Below are 24,787 nucleotides of genomic sequence, written 5' to 3'. Positions count from 1 at the left end.
GAGCTGGAAAAGTAATCGGAATAATGGACTGACAGTGAATTAAAGGCCTATCTCCAGGATTCCCCTCACCGTCTATATTCCATCTTCCCCACCCAACTCTTAAAGTGACCCTGCAGTGAGAGGTGTATGGAGGCTGCCATATTTATTTATGTTTGAACAATCCCACCAAAACTTCCCTGGCTTCTCCAAAGAATCCCTGGAGGCTCCAACCATGATGATTCTGTCAGAATCTGCTCTGCTGGTCTTGATTCTCTGGACTGTGTTGTTTCCTATGCAGTTTGCATAGTGCAGCCCAGGGAAAAGAGACCTTTCTGTCAGTTTGAAAGGCTGACTGATTTGCATCCACTTGTCATGCAAGTTGCTTGTCTGCTTCCTTTGAAGGTTTCTAGTATAAATGTCATTTCCTCCCAGAATTCCTTGCTCGACATAGTTCCTCTGTAGGGAAACTTACCTTACAGCCTCAGCATCTTGTTACTATATTCTAGTGTAGTTTGTTCTTGGGGAGTGCTCCTTGCATTCCTATTTAGTGCAGTCAGGTTTGTGTTATAATTTGTACTGCCTATTCTGTCTTGTCTTGTCTGTGCGATTGCACTATCGCCAGCGGTGGCTGATAGTGAATCGTTCTGTCCTGTTCTTAGATTGCATTTGCCCTAGCGTTAGAGGCAGTGGATCTTTCTTGTCTGAACCTTGGAGTATAACCTTAGCTGCGGTTGCTACTAGTTATTCCTTCTGTCTGTCTTGTCTGGAACGAACGCTTGCTCTTGTTTGGTGTGAGGTAACCGATTAGCAAGCGTTCCTCTCTTGTCTGAATCTTGGAGTATAACCTTAGCTGCGGTTGCTACTGGTTACTCCTTCTGTCTGTCTTGTCCGGGCAATTGTACTGTCGCCAGCGGTGGCTGACAGTGAATCGTTCTGTCCTGTTCCTAGAACGCACTCGCCCTAGCGTTGGAGGCGGTGGATCTCTCTTGTCTGAACTTTGAAGTTTAACCTTAGCTGCGGTTGCTACTGGTTACTCCTTCTGTCTGTCTTGTCTGGAACGAGCGCTTGCTGTTGTCTGGGTGAGGCAACCGATTAGCAAGCGTTCGCATTATCTGTTTGTTTTCATTCTCCGTGTTTCATTTGTTAGTCAGGGTTGGTACGTTTTGTCACTGTTGCACTTAATGTGCGGTGACCGTACAGTTACCGCGCTTGTCTCTGTTGCGCATATCGTGCGGAGACCGCGTTTAGCTAGTTCGTTTGTTATTTTCCTTGGCGTTCAGATTGTGGTGATTTGCTGTGTCTTCCTTACTCAGTTCACGCTCTGTCTTTACTCAGTCTTGTGTTGCTGATAGCTATCGCCTCTCTTGCGATTAGCTTTCTTACTCTGGTCTGTTCTGATGTGATATGTCTACCGTCGCGGGGTGGCAACTAGATTGGTAGACATTCACATAGTCTATCTCTGTTCTTGCTTTCTTCTGAGTTGCTACTTTGTTTGCTCTGTTCTGTTTCAAGTCGTGCAATTCCAATCTGACATCTGTGGTTGTACAGAGAACCTGCTTCTCTGTACTCCACAGCTCCACCTGTTGATTGGAATTTCCCTCTGCACATGTGTTTGCACATACTGGGTACAATTCTTCCGTGATTGTGGGGATTTCCATCTGCTTCAGCATAGCTGGAGTGCGCTGTCGGTGGAAATCGACCGCAGATCATTACAGACTCATTAGGGAAGGCTTTCTCAACCAGGGTTCCTTGAGTAGTCTGCAGGGGTTCCTTAGCATGTTCCCTATATCGTGGGGGAAGTATGATACAGCACATTATAATAGGGGGTACTGTAATAAGTAGCACTAAATTGGGGGTCAGAATAATAATTAGCACGTTAATAAAAAGCTAGGTAATGCCTAATGATGTTGATCCAGGGATTTTATCTGATTGCCATCTGGAGTCGGGAAGGAATTTTTCCCTTTAGGGGCTAATTGGACCATGCCTTGTAAGGGTTTTTTCGCCTTCCTCTGGATCAACAGGGATATGTGAGGGAGCAGGCTGGTGTTGTACTTTATACTGGTTGAACTCGATGGACGTATGTCTTTTTTCAACCAAAATAACTATGTAACTATGTAACTATATGACAAGGAGACAGTATGAGGAGCAGTGTAATAGGTGTAATAGGTTATAGTAAAATAAACAGCCTCACCGTCTTTTAAAGACCATGCCTCCTGCAAAATAAATGCAGGGGTTCCTCAAGATCAAAAACTGTTTGCAGGGGTTCCATGAGATCTAGAAATTATTTGCAGGGTTCCTTCAAGGTAAAAAGCTTGAGAAAGGCTGCATTAGGGCTTTCGGCAGGGGTACTGTTGTATTTGAAAGGAGGGTCCTGTGTTTTCATAGGTGACTAAACTCTCACAGTTGATTCTGAATTATTCAGGTTGGAGTGAGCTCTGAGGTTTCCCAAAATGCATCACTGCTGAGTATGCAAATCATCCTTTTATGTCCCTGTAAGCTAAGCACACCTCCAGAACCACTGGAATGCAATGATGTGTCAGCTTGTTAATTGTACAGAGCCACAATAATCCAGCATTCATACAGACTGTTTTGGACTGCCTGGTCTTCGTCAGTACATGGCATGGATAAATGTGGCTCTATGGGGTAAGACTTAAATCATCCAGCGTAACAGATTGCCCAGCAAGCTCATGGTGAACTAACATTCCTAGGAGTGTGTAACGGGCTAAAAAGGACCAAAACACCTCTTACTACAATGCAATGCAAAACAGAAATTTGCTTCTGCATATTCAGATGTGATGCACAGTGGGACACCAAAGAGCTCACTCCAAGCTAAATAATTGCAAATACTTTCTGTTTTAAGAAGGTACATTTGTGTTTTGCCTAGAATTTTAGTAAGAGGGATTTGTTGGTCCTTTTTAGCCCCTTACACACTCCTAGAAGTTCTGGTTCACCATGAGCTTGCTGGGCAAACTGTTGATTTTGGGAGGTTATGTGGTGGAATGTGCTATTCATAATATTATTTTTTTATTCAGTATTGCAAATATAAAAAAAATATGGGAAATGAAATGGTACATTATGCATATGTTTATAGTAATAACACTCTCTCTCTCTCTCTATCTCAGTGAGAGAAAAAGGTTTGTGTACACTTCGAAAAAGAGGAAGCTGAGATCAATACGTAGTGCATCTAAACCCAAAAACATGAAAAAAATGTATTTTTTTGGAGGCTAAGGTGCAAAACATATAGAACAAGAGAAAAGAAATGAAGACATGTGAAGAGTACCGAAGAGGTTGTCTAGAGAGAACAGACTAGGAAGAGGCATGGAGGGTTTGGTATATGACCGTGAACGGTTATGGGAGGGGGTGCAGATAACTTAACATTCAACCTCCGTTCCATTCTTCCCTAGGGGAGGGAGGTGTGGCCTAGAGGTGTAAGTGAAGTTGGAGCTTTGTGATTCACCAAGTTGGACAAAGAGGATCCAGGAAATTAATTCAGAGGTTGGAGTCATGTGATCCCCAAAATTGAGAACTGCCAGAGGGGAGTTTGGGGAGCATTTCAGGGTGTTGGGTGGGTTCATCCGCTGGCTGGGGCTTTGTCAGGTCTTGTTTATTCCAGGATCTAGGCTTTAACTGCTTCAGTGCTGCCAGTAAAACCTCTCAGTACCTGGCCACTATATTGCCATTAGTAGTGTGTCATTTTCTCTGTTTATTTCAATTCAAATATTACATTAAAAAAAAGTACTTAAAGGGAACCTGAAGTGAGGGAGATATGGGGGTGGCCATACTTATTTATTTTTAAACAATAGCAATTGCCTGGCTGTGTTGCTGATCCTCTGTCTCTAATACTTTTAGCCGTAGACCCTGACCAAGCATGCATATTAGATGTTTTTGACATAAATGTCAGCAATTCCTGCATACTTGTTTTAAGAGTGTTTCAGACAAAGGGGGCAACTGCGCTAGGGCCCTGAGCACTGCTGCCCCCCCAGGTCTCCCTCTGACTTGTGCTCCCCAGGACCCCTGTAGAGTTTTGTCAGCATATCACCTTACCTGTCCTGGCTCGCTGCTCCGTCTGTGTCCCCCCTCTTCATCTCCACTGGCTGCCTCTTGGCAGGATGAAGACAGTAGGGCACAGCCCGAAGCAGCGCTGTGGGACAGATGAGATGCTATGTTGTTAGAAACGGTGCAGGGGCACTGGAGAGCACAATAAAGTTGAGGGGGAGATGGTGGGGCCTGGAGAATGCATTTTCTGTAGGAGGAGAACAGGTCAATTTTGCCCTGCAGCCACACTGTGGCCTGATATGGAGTGAAGCCCCGATACAAGAGTGAGAGGTGACCAAAACAGAGCACAGAAGGATACATTAAGAGGAGTGACGTTTGCAGCAGTTAGGATAATATGTTGACATTAATGAGAACAGAGTTCTCAGGAGTTTGCAGTAGATTTACTTGGTAACTGGCAACCAATGGCTAGATTATCAATGAACTACCTCAGAAGAGCAGGTGGGGGAGAGATACATGAGATGAGTGACCGGGAAGGTCCCAGTCTGTCTTCTGGTAGGCAAATTAGGGTGCTGCAGTTGTCGAGACAAGATACGATAAGGGCATTCCAGTAGCCTCATCCACAAGCAAGATTTTTGGAATATCATTTTGAAATGGAAGGAGCAGGAGGTAGTTAATGAGGTAATATGAAGCAGGCATTAAGAGCTGAATTAATTGGGGTGTAATCTACATCTGTGATGAATACAGGGAATGGTTCAGAAACAGATGGCAGCAAGAAGAAAAATTCCATGTAATTCATATTAAGCTTGAGAAAATTGGATGACATGAGACAGGGCACAGGAGATACACAGTCAGGAACTCAAGAGACTAGCGTAGACAGGTTTAGAGCTGAGAGATAGATCTGGTTGTCTTCAGCATAGAAGTAATATGAAAACAAAATGAATGTATTAATTGTGAAAGTCAACAGACCCTTCTGGTACATTAACAGGAAGGAATTAGTGATGGAGTAGTCTTCAGGAGTATGCCAGGCCTTGAGATGATAAATATGTGGTTGGTAGAGGAGCTGGGGAATAAAGGTGTTGAAAAGTTGTTTAACATTGTGGGACTGTGAAGAAATGAGTGAGGAGAAGTATGATTGTTTGGCGTGAAAACAGGTGTCCCTGAGTTCATGTAGGGCTTGCTTAATTTTTAATTCAGTAATGATACTTTTCAAATAGTCCTTCAGATAAAAAGCGTGTTTACTACCTTGCCTATGTTTAGTTTCCTGTAATTTAAACCCCCTCTCTAGAAAAAAAAAGTATTTTAACCTTCCTTGCCATCATACTAATCATACAAGATATTGATCAAATGTTAAAATTAATCCTAAATACCGTAACTTGCTTCTGATTAGCTGTGGTTATGTGACAGCTGCTTCTCCATGCCATAGAGAATGGGCTGGCAGACTTCCCTTTGCAAACTCTAAAGATCCTGCAGTCCAAATCATGTCCCCATGTCATGCAAGCCACACCCTCTAAACATAAAATCAGTAAGGGACTATAATTACATAGTGCTATTCATGTCTCAAGTACACTTAGCTCAACTAAACACAAATTGAATAAGGTAAATTATAATAGCAACCAGGTTGTTAAGAGAATTTATACCGTGTACAGAAACAAATTGCTGGACAGAACACCTGTATTCTAGTCCAAATACGACTGGTAAACCTGCGACTGACTTGGGGCTGGTTCGCACTCACAACAGTATGTTCAGTACAGAGCGGACCACTTCAGTGTCCTCTCTGCTTTCTTTTCACATCTGGAGCATTAGCTCCATAGGTGGCTATGAACTACACATCTACTCGTCTGGAAAAATGGTGCAGGTTGGGATTTTGTGTTCAAATTGCCGATCAGTTTTCAATAGCAAGTGGAAGTTGACCAAGTGGGCACAGGGCATTACCCTATCACCTGTGGATCCAGATTGTCATGGGACAATCAGGTGTAACAATGTGATGCTCAAAGTACCAAACAGAAACAGAGGATACAGATATTTTTCAGCATCCCTGCATTGCAGTATGAAACTGAAGTCCTCGATGTAAGGCTACAGATTTATAATGGACAAGGTGTAAATGATGACAATTTTAAGATTGTGAACTGTTAGGAAACTACTTATTGTCCACTAGGGGTCCTGTGTCAGTATAGATAGGTGCACAGCTGCAGGTAAGCACAGATCCACAGAAGTGTAATAGCAGAGGTTCCCATTGCACCTGGGTCCTGGACCATGGAGCCCACTTAGGGCCCTCACTGCATTAGCTATAATAGTAATGATTATATCTGTCTCTGTATGTACTATGAATAGTGCTAATCATTAACAAACTGTTCCACTCTCCTGCTTTCATCTCTATTACTCTATTGCTGTTCTCAGAAAGCAGGGTAGGTGCTCCTTACCACTTTATTGTTATATTTATAGTGCAGGAGGGCCGGTGTAAAATTTGCACTAGGGCTACCCAAAGCTCTGTAACTGCACCATCATTACCGTAGAAAGGGTTGTTGACTGTGAAAGATAAATTCCAAAGGATATTTTTTACACTAATAAACCTGGCTGCTTTGAGAATTTGCCTTGTCAAATTTTGGACTTATCTGGGTTTTTAACTTGGAGAGTTAGAACTTTTCTTAGGACTTCTGCTCTTGGCATGAGAATATGATGGGGCTGGTGGGATGATGCTTGATTTAGACACAGAGCAGGAAGCTTACAGCTAAAAGGATCAAGAAAACTGCTTCCCACGTACCTCCTTAAATTCTTGGGATTTGCTTGGTGCACGTCTTGTAATTACCGGAGGCTTTTAGGCAGAAATTAACATGCCAATTAAACTGCCTTTTCAGCTTCTAAGAGATCTGCAGCTCCGTTGTGACACTGAACGATCTCTGTGTGACACAACAGTGACAATGTAACGTAACAGTGATCCTTAACAAGGTACTGAACCCATAAAGCAAAGTTAGGGTTCATTAACCAGGTAATGAACTGCAATCGCTTAGGTAAGTAACGTTTGCAAAGCTGTTCCTTCTAAAGCTCTTGTTTTGTTTCAACTTTGAATTGTGCCAGAGCTGCGTGATTCTCTGCAGATCAATAGAGGTGCATTAAACAAAGACAACTGCACTCAGAATTCCAATGTTCCTCCGACAACTTCCAAGTGGCCAGAAGGCAATTATGCTCGGAGAAGTGTTTAGAAGCAGGTGTGGGAGATTTTGTAGGGCACGAAGTTATGTCACATGTTATGGCACGGAAGAACATGCTGTGTTTTGCAGCAGGGTGGTTCAGTAGGATGTTCCCTTGATTTTCTGCATTTGAGTCCAGGGATAAAACATCGGTGAAGTTATAAATGATGTTTTTACAGTGTACCCGAGCCGAAGCTTGGGTACAAATGGATCCCAATAAGACTTCCCATGGTGTCCTCTGGCCCCCATTGCCACTTGCGGACCCTGATCGAGGCTGTGCTCCTCTTCAACCACGAGTGCGACTATACTGTGCCTACCCAAGTATGGCCATGCCTGCGCTCGGGCCAGAAGACAAGCGTGGCCACGATTATCTGGAGGGTCACGGACAGCAGCGGAGGTCAGAGGACAGTGTGGTGAACCTCTAAAAGATCCAGAAGCTTCCCTGTCTTTAGGTAAGTATGTGTTTCTGAACCCGAGCTTCAGCTCGTGTTCTCTCTTTACAATAGGGGGCAGCTGGGCATGGAAGAGAGCTGCGTATGGACAAGGAGGGAACACATGGAAGCTGAACATGAAAGAGGGGCTGCTGTACATCACATCTGGTATTGGAGAACAGCTGCTGCACGTGGATGGGTAGTCCCAAGAAAGTTCACACTAGGTCTGCTGCTGGACTATTTTCTGGAATGGGCCGCAGCGGACCAATGGTTCGCATATCAGAATGTCTGTTGCGACCACCATCGTCATTCCCTACCTTTACACTAATAGCAGATGTGTTTTGTGATGCATTGTCTGACAACGAGGGGAAGATGGCGAGTAAGAGAGACATATGCTCTCGGCTGTCCTGTACAAGTAATAAAAGTAATATTCCTTTATTATTTATGACTTTATCAGCATGTGTTCTTAACCCTTTTTGAATCTTGTGTCAGACTCTGATGTATGTACATGAGATCCTCTTGCTACAGTAATTATTTATTTACATAACAGTACAGAAGTACATGTGCTAACTTGCTTTGTGTAACACTGGCCTCTAAGTGGTGCCTGGCAGCATGCGCTACAAACCACCCAAACTCCCTCCTCCTCTGAATGATTGGCGGTGGAAACTGACAAGGAAGAAACAGAAATAGAGTTCCACAGTCCCAGATTATGATTTTATATGTACAGTAAATACTAGGAGGAGGCTCACTAGGATATTCTGAAAAAGGGGGACAACTTGACACTTTTATCAGGTGTCAACAGAATGGTTAATATGTGGGGACTGAAAACCTAACCATGACATAAGATGCATACACAAGCACTAGGATTGTCGCTCTCATGGATTGTGACAGTTTGGGGCTAAATGCAGTACAGAAACTCTAGCATTCATGCCAGCCTTACCTCTGTGCCCATTCCACAATCGGGCATAAATTTAGAATGATATAGTGCAGCCTGTAGAAGAACCTGTCTCGAATGTTTTCATCTGCTGCTATATATGTCCTATTTTGGGTCTTTTCATTGTGGAATAGGACTGCAGGAACAGGGATGGCTTTGGTGAGGCCCTGTAGCTTTCCCATATATTGTATCTGCAGATATGTGCAGCTAACATCTTAGTTTTTAATAAAGTTTTTTTGTAGACTTGAGTGTGGGATTTGTTTTTGCTTCTTAAAGGAAATGTTCGAGGATGAAAAAAAAAGGATCTACTTACCCGGGACTTCCTTTAGCCCCTGGCAGCCATCCTGTGCCCTCGTTGCAGCTCCGGTGTCCCGGGATCCTCTCTGTTGGAGATACTGACCTTGCCAGGTCGGCATCTACTGCGCCTGTGCAAGCCCCTCTGGTGACTGCGCTCACATGGTCTGGGGCGTTATGCGCAGAAGTACTGCATCTGCACAGAACGCTACAGACCACGTGAGCGCGGTCACCAGCAGGTCTCACACAGGTGCAAGAGATGCCGACCTGGCCAGGTCAGCATCTCCAACGGAGAGGATAAAGGGACACCGGAGCTGCGGTGAGTGCACAGGATAGCTGCCAGGGGCTGGAAGAAGCCCCGAGTAAGTAGCTCCTTTTTTTTTTCATCCTTGGACATTTTTTTTAAGGGAAACTGAGGTGAGATACATGGATGCTTATATATTTATTTCCCTTTGAACAATACATATTGCCTGGCTGTGCTGCTGCTCCACTGTCTCTCATACTTGCATGCGGATCAGATGTTTCTGACAACAAAAATCTGACAAGATTAGCTACATGCTGATTTCAGCTGTGTGATTCAGACTGACACTACTGACCAGAAAGATCAGCAGGACTGACCAGCAACTGGTATTTAAAAGGAAATACATACGGCAACCTCCATATGTCTTTTACATTTGTTTGACTTGATGATCCATCATGAAGCCTTGTACAGTAATTTTCAGCAAATGTTCAACACATGCTTCCCCTACAGCCATTAGAGCTCACTGTTGGGAGACAGGCTCTCTTTTGCACTGAATGGACAGCATGCCACACCCATCTCTCAATATGCAGCCTTTACTGATTGGAGGAAGTATGAGAGGAAGAACCTGCCACAGCTACTGTTAGGTATTTTCCCTATACTCTATTTTTTATTTATACACTAGTACAGTGTTCCTCAAACTGAGGCGCGCGGGCTGAATGCGGCCCCCTGAAGCTTTTTTACTGGCCCTCCACACATAAAATGTACCACGTTTCCACATGGAAGCAAGCAAGAAGTAATTCACTGGCTTCCTTTCCAATTCCGCATTAGGTGGCACTGCTGTCCAATTGTATGGCAGGTTGTCACCTGGGTATGCTTCACTGTCTGGTGCACAAAAACATTGTGGTAGTGGTGGGGTGGTTAGAGGTAATATAAAAGCAGTGTGTGCATGCATGCGCGTATGTAGGGGTGGATAATTTGCAGTCCTTGCAATTACTGGGGAAAGGGGGTTGTTTTTTGAACACTGATTGCTTTGCGTGTGAGGGATTGTGTTTCAGGCGCTGTTTATACTACCTAGGTTTAATGTAATGTTTTTCTACATCATTTTATGTACACTCCGGCTCCCCAGCAGTCTAAAGTATGTTGACCCGGCCCTTGTCTAAAATATAGGTGCATTCCGCACTTCCCCCTCCAGAATTTAACGATGTGGCAGCGGGCGAGTGGGCGATGAACACTCACTTCTTCCTGGTTCCGGTGCGGAGCTCTGCATGTCACTGCTCTTCTTACTCCAATGCTGATCACTGTACTTCCTGTTAGCAGAAGTACAGTGATCGGCATTGGAGACATAAGAGCAGTGACACACAGAGCTCCTGTACTGGAGCCTGGAAGAGGTGAGTGTTCTCCGCCCACTCGCCCGCTGCCGCAGCGCTAAATTCTGGAGAGAGGATTGCAGAAGGAGGGCCCCAAGTGAGGGAGGGGGAAGGTGGACCCCCCCCCCCTCACCCTGCCTCTGTGTGTGCACTGCTACCCTCTCCCCCTGCACACACAGCAAGAGGAAGAGGGAGGCCCCAGCACCATTTTTAAAATACAAGAGGGCCCACCAGGGATTCTCCCGTCTCCCAGCCGGCCCAGTCGAAACCTGTAAGGAAGAAGCCATTGGCAACTTCCTGTTAAAAATGCTGCTCACCTAGCTGTATTGAATATAAGTGCTAAATAGATCTTAGAAATGTTTCCTAAAAAGTGCTTCATCTCTTATAGAAGATTTTCTGACACCAAAGCAAAGCTTGCTCAGCTTCTGAAAGAGTAGGTCAGTAGATCTCTTACCCCACCTCTAGCTGTGCATTTACAGCATTTACATACATACAATCAGGAGTCTGCAACATCTACATGGACATTGCTTATTTCTGCCTATATGGTCACGTGGGTGGCGTGGGAGCAGATGTAAAGCCTTGGAAACCATCCATGTGTTTTAATCAGTAACAGGAAGTGCTGTGCAGGACTCCCACTGACTGCTGGACCCCTGTGAGATATAACAAAGCAAGGTGTGACTTGGCTCATCGGACTCCACCTGGACCCTTTAAATCTTTCCCATCCTGATCTCTGAGACACATCCGGAGTCATGGTGTGAAATCCCATTACTGCTTCAGGTTTTGTTTCATATCTCTATTTATTAAGTTTCGAGTGATCATGAAGCTGTTCATTCTCCCCCTCATTAATTCTGCCTGAGTGGTTCATTATGCCGCATATTAATTACATAATATCCCTTATTAGCTGATAAAGTGTAGATTGAACGCACAGAACCTACTTTAGGTGTAATAAGTCTGCACATTAATGGGGAGAGGTGGCATTTAGCAGTGAAAGGTGCTGCTTTCCTATTGTAAGAGGCAGACCAGGCTTAGATAAAACACCTTATAATTGGCACCATGTAGTCCTCTTATATTCTTTCATACCTTATTATTCTGCCATGTATGTAAATAAGGGGCTTAAAACGAGGCCAGTGCCTGCCGTGCTCTAAACACAGCAGAATTAATGGCCGGATCTGAGGACCGTAATAAGCTCACTGCCTGATCAAACAACTTTCTTCCAAAAACATAACACAGAACGGGAATAATGATCCCTCTACCGGAACACATAAGGGCGTTAGAGGGGAACGCGGAACAAGATGAGCTATTTAATACAGGCTTTAATAATAAAAAAAACAGAACTTATGGTGTCTTTCGGTTTAACGTCAGGATTGAGATTAAAGCAATAATGCTATACACCAAACCTATTCAGATTTGATCTATGTTTAATGCAGTGTTTCCTGAATTGGGCACTGCAACAACTTGAGGTATTGTGAAAAGATTGTAGCTAGCTTCACCGCTCGTCTCTGGCTGCCTCTTCCAGCGCTGAGTCTTGCAGTTAGGTGTTTAGAATCGAAGCAGGTTAATTGGGCATGGCATCGGCGGTAATTATTGATAATCGGGAGACCCAGCAGTGAGTTGGGCACTCAATGCGGTATTAGTTACCAACTGGCTACTTCTAGGGAACCAATTGAAGAACCGACTGGCTACGAATAAAGAGGGGTTAATGTTATGCACTGGTAAGTGGGGGGTTGTGTTAGTCACTAGGCAGGAGGTTAATGTTAGGCACTAGGAGGGGGTTAGTGTAAGGGCCTATTTCCACTACACGCAGATTGGATGCAGAAAAACTGACTCCAATGAATGCCTATGGGAAAATCTGCATCAGAAAATCCGCGTTTAGTGGAAACAGGGACATAGGCATTCATTGGAGTCAGTTTTTCTGCATCCATTCTGCATACAATCTGCGTGTAGTGGAAACAGGTCCTTAGGCACTAGGAGAGGGTTAGTGTTAGGCACTAGGAGGGTGGTTAGTGTTAGGCACTAGGAGGGGGGTTAGTGTTAGGCACTAAGAGGTTGTTTAGTGTTATGCCTTAAGAGGGAGGTTAATGTTAGGCACTAAGAGGGGGGTTAGTGTTAGGCACTAGGGGGGTGGTTAGTGGTTAGTGTTAGGCTTTAGGATGTTGATTAGTGTTGGGCACTAGGAGGGGGATAGTGTTAGCATAGGAAAACTTTGGTAATGCATTGCCGATATTTTTACTAGCAGCACCACCCAGCGCCCAATTCAGGTGGCAGCATTGTGACACATACGCGTTTATATTCACGTGTCCGCTCCACACAGCTGCCACCACTATCATGTGACCTTTCCATCAAACATTCAAAAGGTCAGTGTGACTCAGGAAAGTGACAGCAGCAAATGCAGCTGCTCCATTTGATTGGGCCTGTTCCAAGCCGCAGTAATTTAGCATACACTTTGTATCAACTCACAATTATTAGCATCTCAATGTACTCATTTTCTGCAGTGCTTAAAAGAGTACACAAAATAATTTTCATCATTAACTGTTTCTGAGAAGGACTTCCAATCCAATGTTCCTACTACAGTCACTTCCTTGGGAAATTAATGATTTACCAATGTGTCTTTTAGGAGTGGAAGGACACTATAGTGCTTGAGGAAACCCACATGTATAAAGGGAAATCATACAGGCTCCATGCAGATGCTTCATAGCACAGGGACTGCGCCATTCCATTAAATGGAGTTCCAAGAGCTGTACTAAAAGAGTACAGGCACCAATATGAGCAGGACCATACACATCACCCTGGCAGCTACACTAAGGTTATATACCTACCTTTATCTCGGCTCTGCTACATCTAGCACAGTACCACCATCAAACATACAGATTAACACATTATGAACACATTATACGATGGGGTGTTTTTTCTGCAATGTATCTGCATCAAAGGGACAATGGATGGGGCCAAGTACCATCAAACTGAAAATGGGTTGTGGCTGGGTATTCCAGCATGACAATGACCCAAAACACACAGCCATGGCCGTGAGAAATGTTTGCAAATATATATTCACAAGTTATGGGAGTTTGCAATGAAATATTAATCACGACAAAGATACATTTTCTCAAGTTTTGCTTTTGAGGCAAAACAATTCTGTACATTCTCATGACAATTGTTAGCTTCTCAAACATGTATTGAATCTGTGGATGGTAGATTATGTTTTGCTTGGCACTTAAAAGTGGACCTGGACTCTTGCACAGGACACAAGGAAAACAAAGAGAAATGCACCATGTGTGTAATTTGATCCCGCAGCTGTCTCAGCACAGGAATTTGGCAGTCCTTGGTAGACAAAGCTAATATGTAAACATGGGATGTTAAGTCTTTGTCATTTTCCATGAAAGCAGGAAGTAGACACACTGCAGATTTATTGCAGGAGTTCTGTGAGCTCAAATGAAGAAATGTGTTTTTTTAATGGCTATTATACAGTTGTTTATCTATTAGAGCAGAGAGGAAGTTCTGAGTTCAGGTCTGCTTTTATCTGGGACCCTGTGATACGTTTGTGACATGACTGTCTTAATGTATGGATATCCTTTAATGCATGGGATTACTGTTCACGTATATATGTTAAATGTGTATTATCTTCTGTCTGGTACTGGATGGGTTAATTTAGTTCATCACAGCAACTGGAGAAGTTGCTGTAATTGTTGCTGTATTTTCTGTCCTTGTGCAGAAGAACAAGAACAATGAATTGCTGAGCAATAAGTTACATTTCTTACATTTGCTCACATTCCTTGTCCACAAAGCAACATGTTCTTCTTGCCCTTGGGTAGAGGAGAAACATGTTCTGTTCACGTGCTGGATTGGCAACATATGGTCTTTCTGCGCTTGCGCGCAGTGAGAGCATGTTCTGATCACACGCTAAAGCAGCAACATGTGGTCTTTCTGCGCTGGCGCGGAGTAAGATCATGTTGTGATCACGCGCTGAAGCAGCAGCAGCATGTGTTCTTTCTGCGCTTGCGCGGAATAGAGACATGTTCTGATTAGCTGCTTCTGCGCTTGCGCGGTTATGACGATTCTGTCTGTTCAAGGCAGGGGAAAACACTTTGACTTCGGGATCTTTCCAGATGATCAGCAGACGGTTCGTGTATGTTCCAGGTGTTTCCCCTTCGAGGTCGCTGAGGTTCCCCTTGATTCTCCCTGGGTGATGCTACAACAGCAGCTTGGTAACGTGTTGATGCATTCTTCTAATTACTCAAACTAACTATGATTCTGCAGGCTTAGATAATATTGTAAACTATTCCTTTGAGTTGAATATACATGTTTGCAGCTATTTTGTTTATTCCCATCTTTGAATGGTGAGCGAAGTTAGAGGGTTTAAAAACCCTATTTGCTTAGGCAACAGACCCCAGTGTAGTAAAGTGACAGTGCTAGCCGCTGTGCTGTCCTATGATTGATGGAGCACCTGCATGACACATAATGCATATCCATAATGATGCAGGGAGAAAAGTTACAAAATACAACACTTAAGTTGCAGTGGGGATCGCAGTTTCTTGTTATGTTGGCACACAAACAGAGAAAGGCACTTTGCACCTCCAGCAACACCTCAGCCTGCTGTACAGACTAGCAGGACATCAGCGACAGCCCCGCCCGCCGCCTTCCCCATCTCACCTTCAGATCAGAGACGTCTCGGTAGCACTGCTCGGAGCGGGTGTGATCTGACAACTGCACGTTCCAGAAGCAGGGAAGCTGGTGCACCAGGAATGGGTTCTGCTTGATGACAGCGTTGAAGATGTCCTGGGGAGAGACAGGCGGCTCAGCTTGGCATACTCACAACACAAACAAGAAGCGTCTCAACCTGCAAATGTCTGCCTGATGCTGCCAGGAGAAAAGACATTCTGAAGTCTCCTAGCTGTTCATTTACACAATAAAAAGCTTCTCGCTTTTAAAGAAGTATTCTGAGATGCACTAAGTTCCCCCAAGTGATATCAGTCACTGCAAATCATTTTAAAAACCTATTTTACCTTTACTCATAATCTACTTTTAAAAATACAACTTAAAGTGAACCTGTTTATGGGCATGGGATTCAGGGCTACTTTCGCATAGTCGTAATTTTGCATCAAAATTCACACACAGTTGGACACAATGTTACTTTAATACTACTTGTTTAGTTCTCAAAAAGATTGTGCATCTTGGCGTTAAATTGTAATAACATTTCTAATTTATATCTGATTTTTTTTTAATCTTTGTTTTACAAACGTTATCAGTAGCAAAACTTGGAAATAGTGTTGGTGTTTGAACTAACATCAACCAATCAGAGACTAATTGATTATTTGTTGGGTCTTCATTACCTACTCTATGACTTCTCTGATCTGCATGCATTATAGTCAGAACGCTGATTAAAGACAGAGAGTATCCACTAGTAGTTTTTTTTATATAGGTGGCCTGTGCGCTCCTCTAGATTGTCTCACCCAGCTCCTACACCTGTAGTGTAAATTATTGCAAAACCTCACCACCAGCACGGTGATTAATTCTGTGTAAAATGCTGGATCGCTACACCTGGGGGGGTGTCAACCACCCTAAACAATGGAAAGATAAAGGTGGAGCGCTCCACAGCATCCACACTGTGATGCACTTCCTGTAAGGCCCAAATTTGGATCCCAACAAAGAAACAAAGATGCTAAAATACAACACTAGTCTGGTAAATATCACATTGAAAATTGGATCATCATTAGATCAACAACAAAATAAAGCATAACACTAGAGCAGTCCGGTCGTAATAGGCAATAGATGAATAGTTCTCCAACCCACTGATTTCCAGCTGGATACAAAATCCACTTGGATTACATCCAGGAAAAAAGCTCCACAGCACAAATATAGTTCACAGTACTTGACTCTGAGTTCCCCTTAAATTGCACCGATCCACACGAATGAGCTAAATTACTCTTACCATCAAATGTGGCTGATTGTTTAAAGATCAGCAGACAGGGCATGCATGTATCTGTAGTTCCTCGACCCAGATTTCACTTTCCTCCTAAGTAAAGCTCAAAGAAAGGGACAACATAGCGTAATCCTGTTTCACCATCAAATCAACACCACCACCAGTGCTTGCAGCGTGTATCCTTAAGTTATAACACCGCAGTGAACAATAAGGGGAATGCACGCTCACCTATTACAATGGCTGATCCTGTGCTGACCAGCTAAACACGCTTTTTAGTCGGAAGTTTCTTCAAACTGCATTCAGACCTTTAAAACTCAGAAGACAGTGCTCCCATAGCATAATTCCATTTTAATAAGTAAACCATTACAATATATTGCACTCACATGTGTTAAAAGATCTAAGCGCATTTAAAACATTAGGACGTCCTCACCGCCGCTTCCTTCATCGAGCGTCTTCACACACCGCAGCTGAGAGGCGGGGTCTCAGCTGCGGTGTGTGAAGACGCTCGATGAAGGAAGCGGCGGTGAGGACGTCCTAATGTTTTAAATGCGCTTAGATCTTTTAACACATGTGAGTGCAATATATTGTAATGGTTTACTTATTAAAATGGAATTATGCTATGGGAGCACTGTCTTCTGAGTTTTAAAGGTCTGAATGCAGTTTGAAGAAACTTCCGACTAAAAAGCGTGTTTAGCTGGTCAGCACAGGATCAGCCATTGTAATAGGTGAGCGTGCATTCCCCTTATTGTTCACTGCGGTGTTATAACTTAAGGATACACGCTGCAAGCACTGGTGGTGGTGTTGATTTGATGGTGAAACAGGATTACGCTATGTTGTCCCTTTCTTTGAGCTTTACTTAGGAGGAAAGTGAAATCTGGGTCGAGGAACTACAGATACATGCATGCCCTGTCTGCTGATCTTTAAACAATCAGCCACATTTGATGGTAAGAGTAATTTAGCTCATTCGTGTGGATCGGTGCAATTTAAGGGGAACTCAGAGTCAAGTACTGTGAACTATATTTGTGCTGTGGAGCTTTTTTCCTGGATGTAATCCAAGTGGATTTTGTATCCAGCTGGAAATCAGTGGGTTGGAGAACTATTCATCTATTGCCTATTACGACCGGACTGCTCTAGTGTTATGCTTTATTTTGTTGTTGATCTAATGATGATCCAATTTTCAATGTGATATTTACCAGACTAGTGTTGTATTTTAGCATCTTTGTTTCTTTGTTGGGATCCAAATTTGGGCCTTACAGGAAGTGCATCACAGTGTGGATGCTGTGGAGCGCTCCACCTTTATCTTTCCATTTCTATCCACTAGTAGTGTTAGGCCTCCTTTCCACGGACCGCTGATAGGCAGTGAAATGCCTCTCAAACTCTCTAAAGTCTCAACTGCTCACTGCTGCCTAGTAACTGCTTGTTGCTGCACGATAACTGCTTACTTCTGCCAGGTAACTGCTTGCTGAGCACACAGCTCAACAGTTCGTGGAAAGGAGGCCTAAGTGTGTGAATTCAGGACAATATGGTTTGGAACCTGAACAGCCACATTCAGCACCATTTCAGCACTGGACAGCAGGATGGGGTATGTTCAATTTACTTCTGAAACTTCCTCCTTCCAGCTTGGAAAAAGGAAGCAGAAGAGCTAAATAACACACACAAACCCCATCCTGCTGTCCAGTGCTGAAATGGTGCTGAATGTGGCTGTTCAGGTTCCAAATCACATGGTGCTGAATTTAAACACCAACGCTATTGCTAACTCCATGCAGCACAAAGCTACTGCACGTGGCCAGTTTTTTCCCCACTACTCCTCCACTCATACGATCAGTAAAAATTACTACTTTTCCTGATTAATTTGTAATCAAGAATTTAATCAAAATCAATTACCAAAGATTCAATTTTTCTAGATCTACATAAATCCTCATCCATTGAAGTTGCTCACCCAGGAATGGGAAAATATAAAGAACTAAGCAATGTGGTGCTGTAGCAGGATGCGAGAAAGAGGAGAGTCATTAAAGTGACTCTGTGGTAAGAGGGATATGGAAGCTGCCATATTTGTTTCCTTTTGAAAAATGCCATATGCCCAGGTGGTCTGCTCAACCTTTTGACCTCAGTAATGTCTGAATCGTACAGCCTAAGCAAGCACGAAGCTAGTGCAGTCAGAATTGATTCATCAACACCTCATCTGCATACTTGTTCTAGGTGAGCTGCCTAAGTGGAGAGAGTGGCAGAGAATCAGCCAGGCCACAGGCACTATTTAAAAGTAAATTAATATGGCAGCCTGGATATCCCTCTCACTACCAGATCACTTTAAAGACTACAGCATCATGGCTAGCAGTCACTAGTAGGGTAGTAGGGGGGCATGGCTGGAAGGGGTCGGGGAGGAGTGAGAAGACAACTGTAGGTTTCTATGTATTGATGTAATGGGTGTTTTCATTTTTTATTTTACAAAAGTTGTGCCATTTTTCCAAAACATCTCAAAGTGTCATTAGACTGACCACTAAAAAGAGATATTGTAATTTATACCTTTTTAAAAGGTTTTTGTTTTGTTTGAACTTCAATAGTTGAAAAGGCTGGAACCCACTAGGGCAATTTTGGCAGCATTTTGGGATTGCCGACAATGGCCGGCGATTCCCAAAAAACGCTTTGCCAATGAAAGTGTGTGGGGGGAACCCACTAGCGCGATTGCGATTAGGGATAATTGAAATCGCAGGACATGTAGCATTTTGAGTGCGCAAAGCGAATGTTTGCGCTCAATGCTTAGTATATAAGCGCTGCAAAATTGCTTTAAGATCTAAATAAACTTTATAATGCTCACCAGGTGTCTGGAGTTCCTGCTTCTGTGCGTTGCCCGCCCCCTAAAGGAAGAGGTCACAGGTGCTTCTTTGATTGGTCCTAGAGAAGCACCCATGACCTCTTCCTTTAGTGGAAGTTACACACAGAAGCCAGAAACTTGGTAAGTATAATAAAGTTTAGTGAACAAAAAAACACGAAGCGCTAATCGGAAGCGCTGTACAATAGTTATTGCAAAATCGCAAGTGCGATTTTAAAGTTGCTGCAGCGATTCCTAGTGGGTTCCAGGCCAAACACTCACTCTATCCAATGGGTTTACCTATTTGAATGAGTGTTGAGAAAGCAGTAGCAGAAGATTGCTGGCTTTGTGGCTTCAAGACTAATTGTATTATCTTTATGCTAGGTACACACGGTGATATTTTATGGCAGATTTAGTGTCAGATCGATTATTTCCAACATCTCCGATCTAATTTCCTATTGAACAGAAACAAATCGGGAGCCTTAAAGCAAGGCATATACCCCAAGCAACAAAAGAATAACTGAAAGAGTGATTCATAAAATATGAAAAAACTTTATTGTTTCATTCAAGTGGAAAAAAGACACGCACATAAATTCATAAAAGGGCACAACAATCCACAGACCACACCGCCAACACACCGCACATGCACACCCTCACTCACACCAAGCCTGCAAAAATTTGCTAGAGGCATACCCCTTAAGGATCAATGGACAGCATATATTTAATAAGGTCACTGCAGGAGACAGTTCCTCAAATATTGAGAAACTCTCTGATATGCAACGATGATTGCAAAGTTCCTCAGTGTCAACCAAACGAAGGGGTTAAACATAGTAGGACAGTTCCATCAAACCAACAAGTATTTGATGATATATGCAGAAGCATTCAGCAAAGCAAGCAATGCCAGGCAGCAAGTTCCAGGAACAGCAAGGCAGCTAAGCAGGCAAAGCAGTCCTCCTGACACAGATTAATCCGAGGGACTGAATTCCTATCGATTTCCGATCATTTTACAATGAACGATTTTCCATAAGTGAACGAAAAATCGATTGGAAAACGATCATGTTGGAAATAATCCATCTGACAAAATCTCATTGTGTGTTCCTAGCATTAAAGACAATCGTCTGCCAAAAGGTAAGCAGCTTATCAGTTCTTAACACAAAAGAAGGCATGGAATGAATCATTGCATCTCAGTCATCCCATATTACACATATACACAGAAACCTGATGTGCTGGTATGCTTCAGAATATATTATAAACACTGTGCAAAATTCAATCCTCTATGGTAGGTTTGACTTACTACGGGCATAAGCTATTGATTGTGTTACAATTTTTCCTTTGTGCATATTAAGTCTGCAAAACTGCATTGAGGACGGAGAAGAAGTTTAGACCACTTTAGCTTAAGTGAGAAATGCCTCCCTTCTGTCTATATGGCTGCCGGGAATATTATAATTGTGTTCCTGACGTCTAAACCTCCGAACCAGCTTTCATCCTCCGCTATTCCAGTAAGTGGCAAAACCCCAGACGGCTTCCCGAGGCGGAATGCAGCCGCCGTTCCCCGTAACTGTACTCTCACAGCACTATATTCTAAGTTTGTTCGCATTAAATATTAATGTGTTCTTACTGGGTTATTTTAAATAAAGGAAACATACTCCTTGTTCTCATTGTGCTTTATAGGGAGGCGGTGGAGGAAGTAACATGAATTCTATTCCCAAAAACAATGCACCGCCTGTTGACTGCTGCTGTATATTGACACATCCTCTCTGTGAAATGCCTGCAGCACTTGTGTAAATTACAGGAAGTATGTCGATACCATATTAGCCACACCCATCACAAGCAGGTACACCATGCAGTAGTGTTGCTATTCAAATCTGGGTTTTTTTATTGGGAAACCAGGATAATGCCATCCATAGCACTCCAGTTTTATTATTGTGCTTCACGTGACTCTAACGATTCCTCTTTCTGTCTTGGAAGGAAGAAGCATTGGAGTCACATGATGCGCAATGTGGAACACAGCTCTATGGGGGACATTTATCAAGAGTGTCTGAGAGAAAATATTGGTAGGTTTTTAGAAATCCGTGCAGAATTGTCTCAGACATCCGAAGAAATCACTAAATGGTGCAGATTCCTTCTTAAACTGTTAGAAATAGGAGGAGTTAGGAAGGTCTCTTGGGCAGTGCAGTGTGTGAAGGAAATTGCTGTTGCTGAGGTAACCAATACATCTGCTGTATTGCATCAATGCCCAGCACTGGAAGGGTTAAGCACAGAACTGCTCACAGCATTCAGCAGGGGGGAGGAGCCCTTCACAAATCATGCCTAGCCGGCACTGCTGCACTGTAGAACTGCTATTGAGCACTTCTTAATCTGTATCAATTTAGGGATGGATTTGCACTTTTCTTAACTGTAGTGCAGCTCTACAAATCCACGCTAAACTGCAGTTATTATGTATGATTTGAGAAGTTTCTTATTATCATGCAGAACAGTGCCTCTGCTGGTTAGAAAAGTTTTATAAAAAAAAAACTGTTGGTAATGCTTTGATAAATCTGGCCCTGTGATTCTCCGCAAGTAAGAGTACTGAAGTGCTTTGGAGGGCATTATGTTGCTTTCCGAATAAGAAACTCCAGATTTGAACATCAAAACTGGTAAACAGCAGTGCAATCATTACAACAGGTCTAAAAAGTTGTATGCATGCTTGGAGATTCTCAGCAGACAGCTGTCAGTACCATCTCTGCAGAGAATCTAGCATGTGTGCAGTGGTCCGAGAGCTCGCCGGAGGCCACTGTTCTCCTTACCCCTCCTGCTCTGTCATACATCATGCACCCCCCTCCCCCACCCCATAGAAGCTTGCAACCCTTCTATAAAGAATGCATCCTTAAAGAGGAACTCCAGTGAAAATAATTTAATAAAAAAAGTGCTTCATTTTTACCATAATTATGTATACATGATTTAGCCAGTGTTTGCTCATTGTAAAATCTTTCCTCTCCCAGATTCACATTCTGACATGTATTACATGGTGACATTGTTACTGTGGGCAGGTTATGTAGCAGTTTCTAGCTGCTCTGGCTGTTACAGACAGCTTTAAACAGCCATTTCCTGTCTGTGAACATTGTTACATTGTGGCAGTTTGCCAGGAGTACTCAGAGCCTCTTGTGGGAGGGGTTTCAGCACAAAATTAGTCACACAGCGCCCCCTGATGGTCTGTTTGTGAAAATCATTCTATTTCTCATGTAAAAGGGGGTATCAGCTACTGATTGGGATAAAGTTCAATTCTTGGTTGGAGTTTCTCTTTAAACTGTTGCTTAAAGGACCAAGTTCTAAACCCTGCATGCAACAGTAATATGAGTGCGTATGCACCTCAACTGAAGACTTCCGTGACTTTTAAAGCTAGTATGTATGTTCATTTCACTTTAGTGGAATATATTTTTAACATGGCTTTGAGTGCAGGTTGATGTCAATTGATCAATCGGTCTTCAGTTCTAGTTGACTTCTGCTTGGCCCTAGATTCCCATTCATGAGTATAGCTGGGACACAAACCTATATCAAACTGAACATAAACTAATGTAAACTAAATAAAGCCCCATCCAAGCACACATTTATGCACCTACTAAGGCACTGTTTTCAATTTGTTTTGCATGAAAGAACACTGCAAAATTCTAAAAATAAAGAAAAATGCAGAGACAGCACCAATTTATAGATTCTTAATGCCTCATCAGCTATTTAGAGCTACCTGCTCACTCCCAGGCATTTGGAAATCCCCCCTGTAGTCACATGGACATGAGAGGAAGGAGTTATTGGTCTATTAGCTAAAGCCTGCCTTCTTGAAGACAGCCTATCATGACTGAAAGTCTCTAGTAAGGGTGTGTGGTTTCAGGCTGCCTAGATGGGGAGAAACACCAAGCAGAAGTTGGTGTGAGTAGAGTGTACATTGCACTTTAGGAGTTGTTGGTGTGAGTAGAGGGTACATTTCATTGTAGGAGTTGTTGGGGTGAGTAGAGAGTACATTGCGCTGTAGGAGTTGTTGGTGTGTGTAGCAGGTGCATTGCACAGTGTTATGTATGCTTTGGCCTCTGAGGAAGCGGGTAAGTGCAAAACGGCTGTCAGGCTCCGCCACCCATCCCCACTGCTATCCACAGTATCTATGCTTGTTGTTTGCAATAAAGGTTACGTTTTTTCATGAGACACAGTGCCACCATCTTCTTCTAGTTGATGTTGCATGCTGCTGCCTAGGTGTGCACGTGTCTCATACACGGCTACAGAGACAGTTCCCAGTGCTCTACAGTATCTAGTGCCAGTCTTGTCTCTCTCCTAACTGCACAGTGAAAGTCATTTGTGTACTCACCTGATCAGCTAGGGAGGTAGACAGCATACTCATCAGTTCCCGTTCAGCAGTCAGGCGCCACATCTGTTCCCATTTCATCTTGCGAAGCTTGTCCAGGAGCAGAAGAATTACCCCTGCAGCAAAGAGAGGCAAGTATGTCAACTCTCATGGGATGCTTCATTCACTAACCAAACAGCAATTTCATAAAACTTATGTTCTGTATGAGGGTCTTTTACAACAATAAACAGCTTGAGAGGAAGCTGCAGTTGCTAGATACACACTTTATTCCTCAAATTATCAAATGACATCCCTGGGTACAAAGGGGTGGATGCACAAAAGTGTGGCAATATTGGCATACACAGACAGCGCACTGCAATATTACCGTTACTACCGCCAGTAGTTACGGTAGTTTCGGTATTATCATGACCCACGAAACTCGAGTAGTGTGAGCGTTGCTACAGTAACTCATGTTACTAACGAGGTTACTGTTAGAAATGCTCGTTAGTATAGTAACAAACACACTACTTAACGACCGTGGGCTAATAGAGTAACTCGCTGTAAATATAATCTTTTACCCAGCCTGTTTTAAAAGAACAGGCAAATGTTTGTGATTTCATGGGGGCAGCAATCTTTTTGGTTGAAAGGAGGTGACAGGGAGCATGAGACACAGTTCCAACTGTCCTCTGTCCTGATCCCCTCCCAGCTGCGTGCGCTAGGCTTCAAATCTCAAATTAAAAATTTAAAAAATAAATAAATTTGCACCAAAACAGCAGAAGGAGAACAACAACATCAAAAATCCCATCATGCTTTGCACAGTATCAGGGGAAAAATGCCCGGGTAGACTTCTTCTGTGCAGCTAAAAATGAGGCTTGGGTAAGAAAAACAAAGTTTTGATGCTGTGAAACTGTTAAAGAAACACCAAACCTTTTCAGTGCTGCGGAGTAGATTTTTAGTCTGGATGTTCACTTTAAGGTGCTTACAGAGGTTCGATTGCACGGGGGAGAGGGGAGGTTGAGTTATCTTATCTTTGGGGTCTTTACAACCAGTCCTGCAGCCATTAATTCTCATTACATACATTTTTTGCTACTTCCTGCCTTTACTAGATTGGGAATGAACTTTCTAGTAAATGTTGTACAAACACAGTACTGATTAGAACGCTATTCTTTGGTAGTTAACTTTGGGCTAAACATGCTGTACATTGTGCTGATGTCACCAGCAAGATGGCAGCTCTCATGGAGGCTAAGAATAGACAGTAAGCATCAGCTGTGAAAAAAGTAACATGTAAAACATATTGGCCCATATGCAATTCACTTTTTCAC

General features: G+C 43.2%; 1 protein-coding gene across 4 annotated transcripts in view; it reads right to left on the bottom strand.

Moving 5' to 3' along the window:
* The window catches only part of LOC137564135 (xylosyl- and glucuronyltransferase LARGE1), a 670,081-nt gene that overhangs the window by 60,313 nt on the left and 584,981 nt on the right, over positions 1-24,787 (bottom strand). For all 4 annotated transcript variants that reach the window (XM_068277558.1, XM_068277559.1, XM_068277561.1 and 1 more), the window contains exons 8-9: positions 23,490-23,602; positions 15,078-15,203 (exon numbers count right to left, since the gene is read on the bottom strand). In XM_068277558.1, the coding sequence (XP_068133659.1) occupies positions 15,078-15,203; positions 23,490-23,602 (239 nt within the window). The remainder of the gene's footprint in view (positions 1-15,077; positions 15,204-23,489; positions 23,603-24,787) is intronic.

This window comes from Hyperolius riggenbachi, chromosome 3 (assembly GCF_040937935.1).
Source record: "Hyperolius riggenbachi isolate aHypRig1 chromosome 3, aHypRig1.pri, whole genome shotgun sequence".
Lineage (NCBI taxonomy): Eukaryota > Metazoa > Chordata > Amphibia > Anura > Hyperoliidae > Hyperolius > Hyperolius riggenbachi.
Note: the sequence above shows the minus strand (reverse complement) of the source record. Positions and strands in the feature narration are given on the sequence as shown.